Source organism: Pygoscelis adeliae, unplaced genomic scaffold (genome assembly GCF_000699105.1).
Source record: "Pygoscelis adeliae isolate BGI_AS28 unplaced genomic scaffold, ASM69910v1 Scaffold179, whole genome shotgun sequence".
NCBI classification, from domain to species: Eukaryota; Metazoa; Chordata; class Aves; order Sphenisciformes; family Spheniscidae; genus Pygoscelis; species Pygoscelis adeliae.
In genome coordinates, this window is record NW_008825612.1 from 2,561,655 (window position 1) to 2,579,447 (window position 17,793).

The following is a 17,793-nucleotide window of genomic DNA, read 5'->3' on the forward strand; positions in this document are numbered from 1 at the left end:
CTTCGTAAGTACAACTTGCTGCTTCATGCAAGCCGTTCCACTCTTGCGGTGATGGAGTTGCCACAGAAATACTAACCCACATATCACAGGAATAAAGTTTATGATGAAAGTAAACTTTATACGTAGCTTCACTGTATGTTTGAAGCTGGTATTTTCTTTTCGTGAGTGAGAAGCCTTTGTATAGACTTGCATTATGAGTTCCTTCATAAGCCAATGTTACCTAAAAATCTCATTATCAATTGCAAGTTGTCTCATAAGATACTAGATTAAGAAAAGGAATAAATACTGTGGGGAATGGAGGAAACAATCTGAGGGGTATCATCCTATTAAGAACCAAACCATGTAGCTGCATGCTACTAAAAAGTCTTTTTCCTTCAGGTTTGTCCATGTTACAGGCAGACTGACAACTGACTTTCCTCTTTGGAAAAGGAATGAATAGAAATGTTCAGAAAAAGTTGTTCTGAGCAAGTGCAAGAAAGAGGATCTCCTGTAGATCAAGAGGAACAAATGTGAAGCGGAATGTTTAACTCTTCCAGTTATCTTTCATACACCTGCTGAGTTAGTAGCCTGGCTTCATTCCTTCTGTTTCTTTTTCCCTCCTGTTTTCTGGCTTGACAGCAAGTGGGATAGACAGATAATTCATGTTGATAAATAGAAGTTTTGAACATGATTAACATTATGTCTTTTTCAGGCTATATATCCTCTGTAGCTCAGTATGCCGTATTTTATACTGAGTATATTATGACACTGACAATTCATTCCTGGTAATGTTGACAGAATGTCCACAGTTTACTTGGAACGAGTGCTGGTGAATAATGAAATGTTTGTCTTGGGTTAGCACCTAAACAGTTCTAAAAATCTACAAGTTGCAGCGGGCTACTATGAAAATCTGTCAAGTAGCTTCAAAAGTGCACAACTCCTTATTTCTATTTTCTGATGCTTCAAAAAAGCAGTCACCTAAATAGGTATCTTCAAAAGGAAGCAAGGGACATAAGGTGACAGTATGGTTAAGTGGTAATCATGGCAAAATTCCAATGCTATATGACGCAACATTTAGTGGTCAGTAGAAGTATGCAACTACATTTGTGTCTGTGGCCGTTTGTTGTCATTGCAAAACTGATAACACTAGATAGGCTGGCAGGAGCCATAATCCTGTATATCCATTTTCAGGCAACACTCGTATGAGAGTGCAATGTGCTAAGGAATATTCAGAAGGATCATTTCAATTGATGTGAACCAAGGGTGCAGATTTATGCAAGATAACTTCTGCATCTGCCAACTTGAAGTAACCCCGTGAATGTCTTAGCTGTGGTATATACTAACTTTAAAGTCTTATGTAGCCATGTGTTTTGCAAATATATGCTACTGAACTTCATTCTAACTATAGGTCAGATTAGTAGGAATATTGGAAACTCTAGGAACATAGTTACTCCATATTTTCTATAGCCAGCCTTTAAGTAGTGGAAAAGAGTAATTGGGCCCCCTTCCCCTCACTTTCTTCTTCTCTCAAGGCTATATAAACCCAGCTTTCCACCCCTTTCCTTGATTATCATGTGCGCTAGACCCCCTAACCATCTTAGTGGCCTTATGCTACACTATCTCCAGTTTATCAGTATTTGTCTTCAACCTAGGGGGATCCAAAACTGGACACAGTACTCCAGACGCAGTTTTTAAGTGCAGGCACTTAAGTCACTTCCCTCAGTCTGCTCTTGCTAGTGCAGCCCACTAGCATTTGTAATTGCCAGAGCTCATTGCTGACTTATGTTCAACTTGCTGTTGTCCTTCCATCAGGACCTCAGGTCTTGTTTGGAGAGCTGATACCTAGCCATTTGGATGTTGGCCGGCAGTACTGTGTGGCATTATTCTGTCCCAGGTGTGAAATTTTGCATTTGACTTTGAGATGAGGTTTGTCAGACTGTTCTTATAGCTTGTTAAGATGCCTCTGAATAGCAGTCCTCCCCTCCAGCATAGCAACTGTTCCTTTGAACTTGATGTTAACTGAAAATTTGCTGAAAACCTGTGTCTTGTCCCATCATCTGAGTCATTAATGAAGATATTAAAAGATACTGATCATGGAGGGGGATACCACTTATAACTGGCCACCAGTTAGACTTTGAATGGTTGGTTGTTATTCTTCAGGCCTGGTGATCCAGCCTGTTTTTATACTTGCATTGTAGTCCACTCATCTGGACCCCTCAAATTTCCCCAATATAGCTTCAAGGATGCTATGGATGACAACATAGAAAGCTACATAGTCAAGGTAAACAACATCCACTGCTCTCCCCTTGTTCACAGAGCCAGTCATCTCATCGCAGAAAGCAATTAATTTGGTCTGGCAGTATATGTCCATGCTAAATCTATGCTGGCTTTTCCCAGTCACCTTCTTGTCCTTAATGTACTTGGAAATTGCTTTCAGGAGGAATTGCCACGTAATTTTCCCAAGGATTTAGGTTAGGCTGTGTGACATTTGGTTTTCTCCAATCTCTGGGGAGCTACTTCACTTACCAAGTACCTTCCAAAGATGAGTGACATTGGTCAGCTCTTGTAAATCTTGGATGTATATATTGCCTCGCTTATATGTGCAGTTTGTCCCTAACTTGGTCTTCTTCTGACGCTGGTAGTATTTCTTTCCCCCAGAGTCTAGCCTCAGGAGTGTGGGAGACCTGAGAGGAGATCTTGCCAGTGAAGACTAAGGCCAAGAAGGCAATGAGTACCTCATGTTTTTCCTGTGCCCTTCGTCACTTCATCACCATCCCTATTCAGCAATGAGCTCACTCTGTCTTTGGTCTTGCTTTTGTTGATGCTGTACCTATGAAGCCCTTGTTGCCTTTCACATTCCTCACCAGTTTCAACTCTCTTGAGTGTTGATCTTCCTATTCCATCCTTGCATGCTTGGGCAGTGGGTCCATGTGCTTCCTGGGTGGCTTGTCCCTGCTTCCACCTGCATGTTTTCTTTTTGCAATTGAGTTCAAGAGTATTCTGTAAGGTTTGAGTAGCATGGGATGGATTAAGATTGAGCTGCAACATGTAACATCAACTTGAATTTGGCTGAATTCTATGGCATAATTGGAGCTAATAGGCTTTAACATGCCAGCTGTAGATGCTATACACAGCAGCAACTTAACTAGATAATTTTCATATTAATGTCAGAAGCAAGCACATTTACCTTGTTCAAAATTCAGAGACACCACCCTATGATACACGTTCACGCATTCTACACTGCTTAAAAGCTGAAGGAGAGAGAGAGAAGGAAAGTACTGTAAAGGCTATGGTAATACCTGTTGAGTCATGCATATGCCAACTCAACACTTCTCTGCAGAAGGGAGAGAAAACAACTTGTATAACTTACATGGTTCCTGTAAGTGGCTTCTGTATTTCCCCAAACCGCTCTCTGCAGCATGAGTTGAATTTCACCAGTAATTTTGGAGGCTGTTTTCTCTCAAAAGCCTTAAAAAAAAAAAAAGAGGTAGATGGGGGCGTGTTTCTTGGTTTGACAAAGCTCAAATATGATTTAAATATAGATGGGCCAAATGAATGACAGACAATCTATAAATTATAGAATTATACAGTAATTGAGGTTAGAATGGACCTCAGGAGGTCATGTTGTTCAGCCTCTGCTAAAAGCTCATGTTCTGTTAAAGGGCATTATACAAGATAGAAATAAAAGATGGAAGAGGAAGTGCTGCAGAGCTGGGAAATAAAGGGTCTATGCTGAGTAATAGTGTTTATTGTGTTAGGAGAAACTGCTATCTTGGATTAACATGTATTGAAAAGAGTTGTTGATCTGAAATCCTCTAGGGGACCCTAGGGGAAGGAGGGGTACACTTGATGTCGTAACAAAGTATTATTCTAAGTCAGGATTGCTTATGCAGCTGTCTTTCAAAAAAAAACAAGTTGGCTTTGGGTGATTGTAACCATGGTTTAGTTAAAAAGTAACTAGAACTTAATGAACCATCAACTAAGTCAGCATTACTTATGCAGCTGTCTTTCAAAAAAACAAGTTGGCTTTGTTACCATGATTTAGTTAAAAAGTAACTAGAACTTAATGAACCATCAAGAGGGAAGAGGCAGCCCATGATTGCTTGATAGGAAAATGTCAGTCAGAAGACCTGCTGCTTGGTGGTTGGACAGTTTGATCCCGACAAGAAGTCATGTAGTGTAAAGCTGCTATGTAAGGAGACACTAAAAGGCCTCCAGAAAATACACACAGCTGTGTGAAAGTGGCCTTTGTTCTGGGTAGACTGAGCTTTGAGCGCGTGGTTTCAGATATGTTGCATCCAAATGCTGGTGGCCATGTGCAATTCACTTTGCAGCTGGAGACACTTCACTAGAGGATGTTAACTAATGTATGTTAGCAGTTGTGTAAAAGGATGAACTCTAAACTGAGGTTTCCCATTTGGGAGCAAGTGTTTTTCTGCGTTATCATAATTGTTCCCTTTAAAAACATCAGTTCGGTAGCAGGTAAAAAAGGAAGTGGAATATTAGGGGTTATTAGTAAAAGGAATGGAGAACACCATTCCAACAATGTATAAATTGGGACATGTAGATGCCTTCAACATGTGCACAGTTCTAGTCATCTGCCAGAAAAACAAGGGGATGGGTGGATGGTAGAAGAAGTTTTAGAAAAAGGGTAACAAGAACGTTTGAAGCTTTGTAAAAGTTGTCTGAGGAGTGACTAGACAAGGATTCCTCACCCTAGAAAAGAAGTAAGGGGGCTGATGGAGATGCATGGTCTGAGTGCTTTGGGGGGTGGAAATCAGACCGGACTACTGATTGCACCAAAAGAACTAGGCCTCTGGTTTGGTATTTCCTGAAGCCAAGTTTCTTACATCATATAAAAGAGTGCTTCCTTCCTTATCAGCACTATGTCTCTTCCTCTACTTTTTTCTTTTCCCCTGTGTAGCTTTCTTGGCTGGGTTGACCGTGTGGTCTTGTTAATCTGCAGCGGAAACATCCCACGTCCCGGTAGGCTTCAACTGCGCAAATCTGCTTGAGGGAGCATGAGGTAGAGTGTTGTCTCTGAGAGGGTAGTTTAAACTATGGATTTTACTGCTGTCTTTCTAGAAGAAATGGAGGGGAAAACGCACGTGGAGGGGTTGGAGGGAGCAATAAATGGAAATACTGGTAGCTTTAAACCAGCCAGATGGGTTTATTATAACCAGTAGCCTAAATAGTAGTGACCTTTGAACAGAGGCAACTTACGGATTTAAGTAACCTCCTGATTTGTACATCACTGTAAAGACAGAGTTCGACCTTACCTGTATATGCAAGAAATAGTAATTAAAAAGTCAGAGCCTTAGTCTCTCTAAAGAGGGCAGCTGCTTAAAGGGGAGCAGGTACACTTAGTTGTGGCTACGAATCAATTTAGAAAGAAAAATAGCACTATCAAACTAGTATAAATAAAGTTAAAAAATCGTTATGTGTAGTTAAAAAAAACCTGAAAAGATTAACATTGATGACTTTATTTTTGTGAGTCATCTGCCCCAAAACCCCAGGGTAGCAAATCACTGCTCAAGAAATACTTTCTATGGAAAAGGTCAGTTGTTCTGAAGAGACAGTGGTAGAAACACTCAGCATGAAGGCTTGAACTTGATGACAGCTGACTTTTATTTCAGGAGATGGATATATTAAAAGCTGTCGGTTAAACAAAAACCTTCTACCTCCTCCAATAATCCCCCAATAACCTAGCTTCTCTAGACTTTGCCTCATAGCTACTCATGTATATATGTTGTGTTTGGGGTCTAAATTGTACTAGTCCTACTGTCAGGAATAAACATGCTTGACCAGTTAACATGCAAGCAAAGTGTCAAGGCTGCCAGTACGCTGTGCTCCCGAATGGCTCAGTGAAAAATTTCAGTATCAAATAATCCTGTTGCATGTTACTGCCAACTACTGCAATTTATTTGGAGAAGTGAATTGTCTATATTGTGCTACACGAGCCTATCTAATAAAGTCAAGCTTTTCACAAGCAAAAACGCAATGATGAGAAAAGAAAGACTTCATAGAAACATTGAAAATGGATTCTATGTGGAGATCAAAATGAAAACAAAGCAAGCATTTTATTTCCAACTTAATGTTGTGGTTTCTTGGTGTCTTTTTAGTGAAAATGTGATGTTTAAAAGCACATTACATTTCCCACAATTGTTACGTTAGCAGTCTTACTGGTTCCCATTTGCTTTATGGTTGTTTTTAGAGATCAGCGGCTTGAGTGAAAAAGATATCCTTGTTCTGCGTCTTGACTTGACTGATAGAAGCTCTCATGAAGCTGCTACCAACAGTGTTCTTAAGCATTTTGGCAAGGTAAGGTGTGCTTCTGGGGTTAAACTTCTTTCTTCTGTCTCCTATACCTGCATTTATGTTCGTATTTCACTTCTATTCTATTGTATGGTAAATTCAGCAGCGTCTACATCTTTCTTAAGTTTCAGTATTAAACTTGCCAAAAAGTACCTGAACTTCCATCCCTTCTGTTGCTTGCTTCTGGGTTTCAGCAGGCTTTACAGAGATGCAGCAATGAACAAATAATCACTGGTTATTACCAAGAACTAAAAATTCACTTCATTGATGTCATTGAATTTCTGGACCAACTGGAACAATCCTCAGCTGTACATTTAGGGCTTAAAATTGTGTATGAAATTCAGAACCTTTATTTGGTAGCTTCAGTAATGCATATAATTTGGGTTCAGCGCCATACAGGACAAAACTGGACACCAGGCACAATTGTTTTCCTTGTTTTGTGCATAGCTTTCTGGATTGCTAGTCCAGAGTACGCCACTAAAACAATAGCAGTCAGATCTAACTGACGTTAAGTGCAATGTGCAAAGCTTCACGCTAGGCCTTTAGTCCATATTTGATATTTTGGTTGCACAGTGAAATTGTTGGTACTAGATTTGTTTCTTCTGTTCTTTACTCTAGTTGGTTTCTATTTTTGCAGAAAATGTATTTTCAGAGGTCACCTTGCAGGACCTGAGCGTTGTGTTATTTGCTACAGTGCAGTAGGGTTAAAAAAAATGCTGCGTGGAAAACAACTTTCCAGCTGCCAGTGTTCCTGTACTAGGAGTTTGGCATCAAACACTGTATTCCTGTTTTGTTGACTCAGCTCAAAATTAGCCATCCTTCAATTCCAAGGGGAAGTCTAGCGGGGGAGAGCAACTGCTGAAACTTCTTCAGCAGCTGATACATCTTACTTGTGTATGGCAGAGATGACACTAGAGAGAGAATGGTCACTTAACGCTTGCTTGAGGAAGCGCAAGTGTTAAAGGAAATGTGTTACATTAATAATCATTGTATCTTTCCTGAGATTGATGTTTTGGTCAACAACGGTGGACGTTCCCAACGCTCTCTGTTCGTGGATACAAACCTGGATGTCTACAGTGCCATAATGGAACTCAACTACCTAGGTACAATCTCTTTAACAAAACACGTCCTGAATCACATGATCCAAAGGAAAAAAGGAAAGGTTGTTACTGTGAGCAGTGTGATGGGTATCATGGGAGCTCCTCTTGCCTCCGGGTACTGTGCCAGCAAGCATGCTCTGCAGGTAAGTTAAATTTCTGAGATTAATTAAGTCTTGTGTAATAGACCAGCATCAGTTAGTGCTGTAGCAGAGGACTTTATTCTGTGCAGAAAACACGTCTCCCCTGATGTTGCACACAGCGTATGTAGCCTTCTCAGGTTTTGAAAGTCCTTTAAAATCAATTTGCTCTGAAACGCACAATATCTCAGCTCCCAGTGTCGATTTATTTTCCTGACTAAAATTCAAATGCCGTCTTAGTTGGGCCTAACCACTACGTAGTTAAATTCCAATGTGAAACACAAGACCTTAGCCTCTGGCCTTCAGATGAAGGAATACCTAAATCAGAGGATTATTCTGTTGCATACAGAAGCCCTAATGTTCTCATCTTAATTCAGCTGGGGAGGAAAAGTCACTGGTGAGAGTTTTAAGACTACAGAAAATCTTTAGGACAGTGAAGTGAGAACAATGAGCGGTAAAGCGGACTACTCGGAGAAATGAGAATTCCTGATCCAGCTGGGAACATCCGAACAAATCTTCCCAGCAGTTCTGAATCTTGCTGTGGTGTGAAGAACTGGCGGCTCATAGTGTCTTAGGAAGTTATTTTCTGCATAACACTTCACTCTTCAGTATTGCTTGGGAAGAGTTTTTGAAAGTAGTCTCACTTGCGTAGAAAAATATGAAAGAAGAGCTCAGAAAAGTATCTGGGGAAAAAAGACTGCCTGTATCATTGAGGAATCATTTGTTTAACTAGTAAACTTATTTAGACATATTTGTCTTTCACCACTGTTTGACTTCCTGCTAATGTACATTTTGATCTCGCTAAAATAAACTTCAGTTGTGCTCAGTGATGACTTAAAAAAACTGGCACCTTCTTACTCCCTGCTGGATTTAAGCACATAAACAGGGTAAATAACTTTTGCTTAAGCTATTAGATCAATATCTTTTTCACAATTTGACTAACAACAACAAAAATGTAACAAGTGGCTGACACTGCAAAGCCACTAGACACTTGAAAGAGTGAAGATGTAGAAGACAGCGACAGGTCTCTGTTAATAAAAAGTTTTCAGTTAGTGACAGGGAGAGATCTGCTGCTCTTCACTTGAGTGGCAGCGATGAAATTGCCAGCTTTTGGTTTAAGTATAGTAGATTTAAATTAGAAGAATGCAATGAGCAGAAGCATGAATTCCCTTTATGCTCCTTTACTTATTAAGTGTTCTTTCAGTTGAATTATCTTTTGGGTGTGGTGTAGCCCGTCTAAGCATGGCTAATTAGTTGCAGAGCACAAGGAATTCACGTGTTGCTTTAAAAATTCTCAGAACTCTGAATCTCATGCTGAGATCGAGAGCATGGAAGAAGCTTTAAAGAGATAGTTTACTAAAATTTCTGGATTAATTAAAAATAAGCTAAAACTGAACTGCTTATATCGTTGTTGGTTTCTACCTCTGCTCAGTAACCAGGCCAGACTCCAAACCTCCTTTCTTGTTTCTTTCACAGTAATTCTGCAACTACTAATTGCAGGTGTTTAAAACATGTGATTTGCGATACAGATTTTGAAGAGACTCGGTCTGAGAGTCTCTTGTCAGTCTGGAGTTACGGCTAGATGTGGGCATGAAACCCCGAAAAACTAGAAAAGCTTTTTTTAAATATCAAACTTCACCAGTACAGTTCAGGTAAAGGAAGTCTGTAGGAATGGCAGGTAGCTCATCTCTGATGATGACCAAGAAGAAATGGCTAGAGAGAGGGTAGGGGAAAAATAAGGCAAAGCATAAAGTGATGCTTTTCCTGTTGTGTTTTCCCAGCATGTATCAACCTGTATTCTAAGATCTTCTTGAAATGAAGATTGCATTTTGGCCACCAGTTATTAAATATGTGTGCCTGTCTGGCTTGAATACGTGTATTATGGTGTTTTTTGTGTTTTTTTTTTTTAATTCATGTCTTGGAGTCTACCACAGCTGACACAGTTAATGCTGCAATCTTAATTATGCCTTTTTTTGAAAAAGTCCCTCCTCCTTTTGTTCTGTTTGTGTGTTGTTGTTGGTTTTTTTTATATATTTCTTTTAAATGGCAGTTGGAGGAGGAAGGAAGGAATTCTGTTAAGAATTAATTTGTTCTTGAAACAATCGTGCCTTGATTCGTGCCAACTGGAATTCTTGATAACAATGTTCTACTGATGAAATTACCCTTTATTTCAGTTCTGGGAGTGCTGTAAGAGCATGAGTCAAGTCCATGGGAGTCTGCATCTCACTGATGTGGTTTCTCTCCTAGTGTGATGATGCTTATGGAGATCATGTGCCATTCATCTAGTTGTAATTCATATAATAGGTGGCATGTGGAGTGGAAATGGTGGCCTTCAAAATGTTCCTTAATCAGGAACTTGTCTAATATTAAAGCACATGGACTGCACTGAGCAGCAACTGCTACTCTCTTTGTTCAGTCTCTTGTCATTAGGGGAATTTCTAGATGTTTTTGTTGTAGTAGGAGTCAGTTCAGCCTTGCCGTCTTCAGCATCTTCTAGGATTTGGTCGCTAAGCTGGAAAGGCACAGAGATGGCTTAAAGCAGTTCCTGTTCCACACACCCTGTGTCTGTATGTCAGAGCTGGCTTCAGTCTGGGCTTGGTGGAAACACTCAGATTCTTCCCCTTGCACTTCAGTTGCTTTACTGCTGCCAAACCTGGGTCTGCTCCTGCCTGAATTTAAAGAAGAGAGCGCTTTCTTTTCTTACTTAGGAATTTTAAGTTTCTCTTCTGGGAGGACGTGCAGGAATTTCATACCACTTACCTTTGGATATCGTAAGATAAGTGCTGGAATTGGAGAACCTGTGTATACTGTAGATAGATCCTCCAGAGGGGACTGAGAGTATGTAAGATTCTGGTCTTCAAGAGGCTCTGTTCAGCCTGTGTCAGCCAGGATTTCAGCTGAGCAAGTGCCCTGGCCATCCTGTGTTGCTGGTGAAGACCGCGCCTCTTCCATGGTGTAAGAACTTGGAACTGTTGCACTCGGAAGGAGCGGGCACACAAACCCCTTGAGGTGGAGGGGGATAGCAGAATGGCCACAGAGCAGAAACAGGAACTCGCTGTGATCTCGGTCACAGGCCGTGCAACCCTTTAATGAAATAGCACTGACTTTGACGGTGCTACTCAAACAGCACTCTGAAAAAAGCCTCAGCAGCCCTGTGGCTGGCTACTGTGTAGACAGGATCTCCAAAGATAACATAAGCTCACTGGACCAATGCTCAGCGTTTGGTATCTTGCAACTTGCTCAGGTCAGCAAGGCTCCCTTTGTAATACCTGGCGAGAAGCAGCAGTCTGAGAGTGCAGTGTGCCAGCGCCAGTGCCCTCTGCAGGAAGGTGTCTGAAGTTGCCTACGGAGCTGCCTGCTGTTGCGTGCCTTCGTGTGGCTACTCAGCCCATTTTTAGGTGGAATTTGTATCCCAGAAGCCTCCCAGCATGTAAGCTGGTGTAGGTGCTTTGTCACAAGTGATCGAGCAATGTTTCTGGCTTCCTTTCTATCACAGCATTCCCAGACACGCACCCTTCTACCTCCTCGACTCCTGGAAGTACATCTTGAGTTTGTCTCCTTCAGGCAAAATGGGAGGCAGTTCTGTTCCTCACCAAATCACCAGGGAGTGATAAGGGAGCGTGGGCTGGGAGAGCTCTCGCTTAGTCCTGCTCGTGCGGTTCAGTGTTGATGGAATAACTAACGACTGCCCAAAGGAGGGAAGATAGCTGCGTAGGCTGCTGTTCAGGCTGTGTTTCTACGAGAGCCTGGACTTCCAGTCGTTGCTGGGTGAAGAGGATGCAAAGCACTCCTGTGACCAAGGAGCAGTACCATGTCATCCCCTCACTCAAGTGGCCATGCTCATGACATTCTCCCCTTGGGATCTAGTGTCTTTTTACTTGTTAAAAGTAAAATACTTTTTACTTTTGACTGTACTTTTTACAGTCCCCAGCTGGACTGACAGCACAAAATGTGTGACAGGACTGCACAACTTGGGGGTTAAGGGGCTTTTTCTGAGATAAGCGGGTGTAGGACCCCTTGGGGAAAGGAGGGGATGTGGAAAGTACAGGTCTGGGCTGTAGCATTAGCCTAGAGTGGTGGATAAAGCACAGCTGTATTGGGGCCACATCTGAAGGTATGCACCAGGGGTGGAGGAGGCTCCTCTCGGGGCAGGAGGTAATCTAGGGGAGGGCCCGGGTTTTTAATCCAAAACAACTGGGTGGTTTGCAGATCCGAGATGCTTCCCGATGTGTCCAGAAGCAGACTTCTGGGCACATAAGTGTCTTTATGTTAGAACCTACTCCTCTAGAAGCTACACATGTCCAGGCTTCGATAGCATGCTGTGAAGATCTGATACTAGTTGTGGGGCCTGCAGGTACTTATAACTTGAAATAGATGGTCAGTGTTTTTACAGCACGTAACTGCAAAGCCTGTATGCAATCTATAAGCTGGAATTAGTCACCAGCAATTTGGAAATGAGAGCCCATGTTCTTGGTAATAGGTGTGCACCGGTGTGCAACTCATTGCTTAGCTTTAGTGGATTGCCCCAGTTGACGACTTCCATGTCATCACAGGAGCATATCTGACTGACTCTAGCCCTGTGTCGCAATGCGGTTCAGAGCTCTGGCTCAGCCAGCCCTCTTCCCGAGCTGGATGGGAGTGCAAACTATAAATTTTTACTACAGTGGGAGAAGTTTTATCAGTCTGCACTCACTCTGTCTCTGTTGTGACACAAAATTATGTGTTAGAATAAATAGAGGGAACTGTTGTTAACCAGGTCAAAGATAAAACGTGATGTGGTGCTTGCTAAATCATCGCTCTACAGTGCTTGACCAGCAGCTTTGGTAGGAAGCACCTTCCTGAACGATCATGTTCCCCATAATAGTTGCTATCTAAATGTGAGTTGCTGCAGAGTTTAAAAAAAACTTGTATCCTCTTAGCTTAAAGAAAAGAAATATTTGCAGCTTTTGTGATTACAGTTTAACTTAGACACACTAGTAGCATATTCCTGAGCTGAAATAAGATTTCTATCTATGTGGATGCAAATTTCAAATTCTGCGGTGAATTCAGTGGTGCAGAATTACCCCCTAAAATATCAGGGTGCACCTTTGACTTAATACGCTGAAAAGTTTTCCTCCTTCTCTTATAGAAAACTAATGCCACTTACTCAATAGAAACAACTTAAAATCTTTCATCTCACCACAAAGAGCAACTCACCTGCCAAAGATAATTTCCATGATATCGCAGTTCTTATGATTGGTGGCACTTCCGCTACCAAAAGTGAGGCTCGTCCTCAGTACAGAGACAGCAGAACCTGGCTGTAGTTTAGAGAAATGATTGTGTAGTTGGGAAGTCAGGGATAGATTCCTCACTGATTTATATATCAATGTCTGTAACTACGGATAAAATTTTAAATTAGCCATTGAATATGCGGAGTCAAACAAAGTAGTATTGCTTTGTTTTGCAAATACTTTGCAAATACTTTGCAAATTTGAATTGCTTTTAGTGGAATACCGTTATCTTTACAGCATAGAGTTAGTATGAAAAATATGTAGTCAGTTAAACCTTGCTACAAGCGGAAATACAGCAATGAATATGCAGAGTCAAACAAAGTAGTAGGAATTGCTTTTAGTGGAATACCGTTATCTTTACAGCATAGAGTTGGTATGAAAAATATGTAGTCAGTTAAACCTTGCTACAAGCAGAAATACAGCAAAGGAAGATTACATTATAATCTCTTCTTCTAGGGTTTTTTTAATTCTCTTCGGACTGAGCTGACTGACTACCCTGAGATAAGTATTATCAACATATGCCCGGGGCCTGTACAGTCTAAGATTATACAAAATGTCTTTACGGAGAATCTTGCAAAGGTAAGGACTCAATTCTGTTGTGATACGTCCAGCTTTTGCTGCAGGCCCAGGGATCCTTTCGTGGTTTTTCTTTTTCTCCTCCTAGCAAACACTAACCTCACCTTCTTACCAAGAAATGCTTTGATTGGTGCAGAACTATGCATAGTCTTGTAATTGTTTGGTGTAAAGTCCGTATCAAATGAAAATAAAGCTTGAGAGTTGTTAATGCCTTCTCTCTTCCATCACATACAATCCAAGTCTAGTTAAATCTACTCTACAGCCGCCCTGCTGCACTTTTGGGGGAAAGGCCAGGATTTTCTGGACGCAATTCTGCGTGCAGGATGCTGTCCTTTCTGCACAGGTAGCTCTTTGTTTGCCCTAGGCACCGTGTCCCCTGTTCGGTTGACGCTGTTGTTGGCAAAGCCACTGGAGTCAGCTGATGCGAGGCATGCATTCTTTTCCTGTTAGTGATTGTTCAAGGAGGAAAAAACAAAACCTTCCAACTGCACAATTGCTTTTAATAAAGGCTGTCTAACAAAGTAGCTGGCAAAAATTGTTATGATATGTCAAAATGTAATCTGTCCTAAATTCAATCAATTTAAAGCTCAGGATAACCCACCAGCTGGGGGGGGGGGGAATCTCCCATTGTTGAATCAAGTTCTGAAAGGATTTTTGGCTTGCAGTACTTCATAATTCCGTGAAAGAAAAGATGAACTTTTTGAGCAATCTGGAAAGCTTGCAAAGCACATTCCTCAGACTTCAGCATGGCAAAAGACCTAGGAGGAAGGCCGAACCTAGACCAGAATTGCTTTTGCTCTGGGAAACAGAAGAACAGATCGATCGAGCAGTCTGTTACTGCTGGAGTGAAATGCATATAAATTCACAGGGCTGTGGCTTGCGTTCACTGAGTGATAACATGTGGACAAGACTTCGAGTTAAGACATCCCTGCCACTGAAGAAGCCTGTTGCTTTTCTCTTGTTTGAGGTGGCTGCCCACAGAGCAGGGCTGGCAAGAATATTTAAGTTAATGGGGAACGTGGCCTCATCTACTAACTTGGTTACTGGTTAACTTGTAGCATATAATGGGGTAGGCAGCTGGGAACAGGGAAGTTCCCATTTCTCAGAGCCCTCAGCTGCAGAACGGGTAACTTGTTCTGATAGATCCGTTTCACGATAAAGTAGAAGCAGTGCTGAAGTAGGACAGAGTTTGGAGATCCATTTTTTTTTAACCACCTTCGACCCATCAATCGAGGCATTAATTAAAAGGGTGCTTTATTTAAGCATGTGTGCTAAAGGAAGGCGGTAAGTGTTCCCACACTGAAAACTAGAGGATTAGGACAGCGAGGGGTGGGTTCCCCAGCCCTGGTCTCTGCTGTACGGGCTGGGTTATTCTCCTTGTGCGCAGTGGAGAAACAGGGAGGAGTATGTCTGTTGCACAGAGCCTGGCCCTTTCTCTCCCGCAAACAGAAGTCCATTTACAATCCCCCCTCGCCCTCTCTCTCTCCCCTCCAGTCCATAGAGAACAGCGGTGATCAGTCCCACAAGATGCCAACCAACCGCTGTGTCCGGCTCACCCTGGTGAGCGCAGCCAACGACCTGAAGGAGGCTTGGATCAGTGACCACCCCTATCTGGCCGTTTGCTACCTCTGGCAGTACGCACCCACTTGGGCTTGGTGGCTGATGAACAGAATGGGCAAGAGGAGGATACAGAACTTTAAGAGCGGAGTGGTAAGTTTATTCCTCTCTCCTTTGCTTGCTTGCTTCCTTTTTTTACTCTGCTGCCAGACTCCTTAGCCATGGGAATGTTGGGATTGCCTTTTGGATCCCCTTCCTTTTTCCCCTCCTCCCTTCCCTAGCAGCCGATGCCAGGCCAGGCTCCGTCGCTGCACGCCTGGTAGTCTAGAATTACTGCGGTGTGGTGACATCACAGGACGGGGACGTCAGTACGTCTGGTAGTGCCAGAGGCCTGGCTCTGATCTTCATCGCACGGGCTGCAAGTTCAGAACTCGGCATTAACGCAAACCTGAGCTATAAGTCACTAGTGTAAATTATTAATGCAGCTTGGAATTAAGACTGTTGAAAATCTCTTCCTCTGCTGTGCCTAGTTCTTACATCGGGCACGTAATCTGAGCACCTCCCAGAATTAGTTAAGCAATACTACCGTCTGTCAGGGCTCTTCACTCGCATTCGCTTCCCAGAAGACAGATGTGCAGCGCGGTGTTCTGCTCTTGCAATACTGCTTGGTAGATCGTATTTTTCTTACTGTGTTTTTGTTGAACTTGGTACAAAAAAACCCCATGTTAAAGTACTCCAAAAGTGGGAAACACAAAAAGAAGGGTGGCACGTGCAACTTAAAACTTCCTACTTCCACACTGTAACTGCCCACTGTCACAAGCTGTTTCAAGCAAAATAACACTGTGGGTGAAGGACTTAAATAAGGGGGGGAGAAATACATTTAATGTACTCTCGCTCCAGGATGCTGACGCCTCTTACTCAAGAAAGAAGAAGTAAGGACAAACGTGTACAAAATCCTGCTTGTGCTAAGGCTGAGAAACTCTTCATATTGCGTGACTGCAAACAAAAGCTTTTTTTATCTGTTGTACCTCTGTCATCATGTAACTTGACAAGTCTATCAAGCTGTATACACATTTGACTAAATAAAAAAAACCTCTTTCTACACATACCTGTTTCATGCCAAACTCCTACAGGCTGAATTTTTAAGCTTACAAGAACTGAGAGGGAAGAGGCCAGGCACTATTGTTTTGTTTTTCTGCTGTTAGGACCTTGGCAAATACTTGGTGAGCAGGCTAAAAATTATATACCCACAGGATTGTGTTTCCCTCACTTTCATTCTTAATGGATGTTGAGAGGAAAAAAAAAAAAAAAAACACCCCACAGGTAGAAGCTTGTGGTACAAAGGGTAAGGGCTGTACAGTCTGCGTTTGCGAAGTGTTCCTTGGGGAAAAGGAGATTATATTTCACCTTTGCTGTACAGGTGGTCTGAGAGCAAAATGTATATCATCCTCACGTGTATTTAGGGCCAAATCCCTTAGCTTCTGGCACAACATTTAGAAGTACTTAATCCAGGTGTCTCAGCACCACAGCAGAGTCCTCAGTCTTCTGGTGGTTCTGTGAAGTCTGAGGACGGGGCAGCGGGGAAGGGAGAGGGTGACGGTGTAATTGGGAGCCCTGTCGTAGGCAGTACTCAGCCTTGTTAAGTCTACATGAGCACCCTGGAGAGAGGAGCAGGGGAAAGTTCCTGTAGCAGAACAGCCTCTGGCTACAGGAGGGGGCACGCTATTAATGAGAGACCCATTCGCAGCAGATGGTTGCTTACAGCCAAGACACCAGTACTGGCTTGCGTCAGAGCTGAATGAGGGCAGACATTGCATTATAGGCAATTTAAGCGTGACATAGAAGCCGAGTTCCCAGCTCGGTCAGAAACGGGCCCTTCTGTACCGAGCAGAGGCCAATCTCAATGGTACTGGTGCTGTACTGGGCAGCAACAGCCATGAGGAACTGAGGACTGCACTTTTTAAAACATTTACCATCCCACTGACGCCCAATTCAACCGTTAGCCAGAAGGACCCCTGTGGTGGTAACTCATCTGTACTTACAAGCTTGGTGACCTTCTTGCTGTTGACAGAGGCCTCAGAAGTGTTTGGATGTACCTCAGGCCACACGCTATCCAGCTAAGAAAAATTCTTGTATCATCGAGTGGTAATAAAATAATAACAGCCCATTTATAAATTATTGAAACTTTCCAACCGTAGCAGAGACCAGGCTAAGGGTGACGTTTTTAACATGACATTTAACAAAGATGGAAACTACAGTCTGGAAAAAAAGAAGAAAGACTGATCAAATGACGACAAGTGTCTCGTCTCATGCTGTTCTGGAGGAGCGGAAGGTTCATGTCACTGGCTAACGCGCCAGTTCCTGTGGCACATTTCACAAACCACAGTTAAAGAGGCAGCAGTAAGCCTGCATGACAAATGCAGCTACTCTTAATAACAACACCCGTGCAGATGATGGTCACGGGATACTTTAGCCTCCACCCTCCAGTCCACAGAAGATTTGGCAGTGCTGCACACAGGGGAAGGCTCGCTCTCCCATTTATATACAGGTTTCCTTGCTTTTTCTCTACCAAAAAAGCGTAAGCCTTTGTGCTCAAAGAGGAGTTCACTTCTCTTGCTTGAGCTGAGGACAGCGGCTGCCAGACACACAAACACAGACCCACCTTCACGGACTGTGTGATCGCTGCCACCAGCACACAAAGGGACAGCATGGAAGGAGCGACAGTAGAGATGACGGGGACCTTGGTGTCTTACGCTTACCTTTGTGTGATGAACATCGCAATCTGTAAAGCAAGTAGGTGTTGATAAGAATTACAGTAAAGCTGATCCACGCGGCTGGTTAGAAAACAGCAGTTCTCAG

At 42.6% G+C, this 17,793-nt stretch overlaps 1 protein-coding gene across 1 annotated transcript in view; it reads left to right on the forward strand.

The window, feature by feature from the left end:
* Nucleotides 1-16,036, forward strand: part of DHRS7 (dehydrogenase/reductase (SDR family) member 7) — a 20,667-nt gene extending 4,631 nt beyond the window's left edge. Inside the window, exons 4-9 of the mRNA XM_009332758.1 lie at nt 4,636-4,671; nt 6,194-6,300; nt 7,298-7,537; nt 13,258-13,380; nt 14,872-15,087; nt 15,835-16,036. Of these exons, the coding sequence (XP_009331033.1) occupies nt 4,636-4,671; nt 6,194-6,300; nt 7,298-7,537; nt 13,258-13,380; nt 14,872-15,087; nt 15,835-15,870 (758 nt within the window). The 3' untranslated portion in view covers nt 15,871-16,036. The remainder of the gene's footprint in view (nt 1-4,635; nt 4,672-6,193; nt 6,301-7,297; nt 7,538-13,257; nt 13,381-14,871; nt 15,088-15,834) is intronic.
* Nucleotides 16,037-17,793: the final 1,757 nt, after the last annotated feature.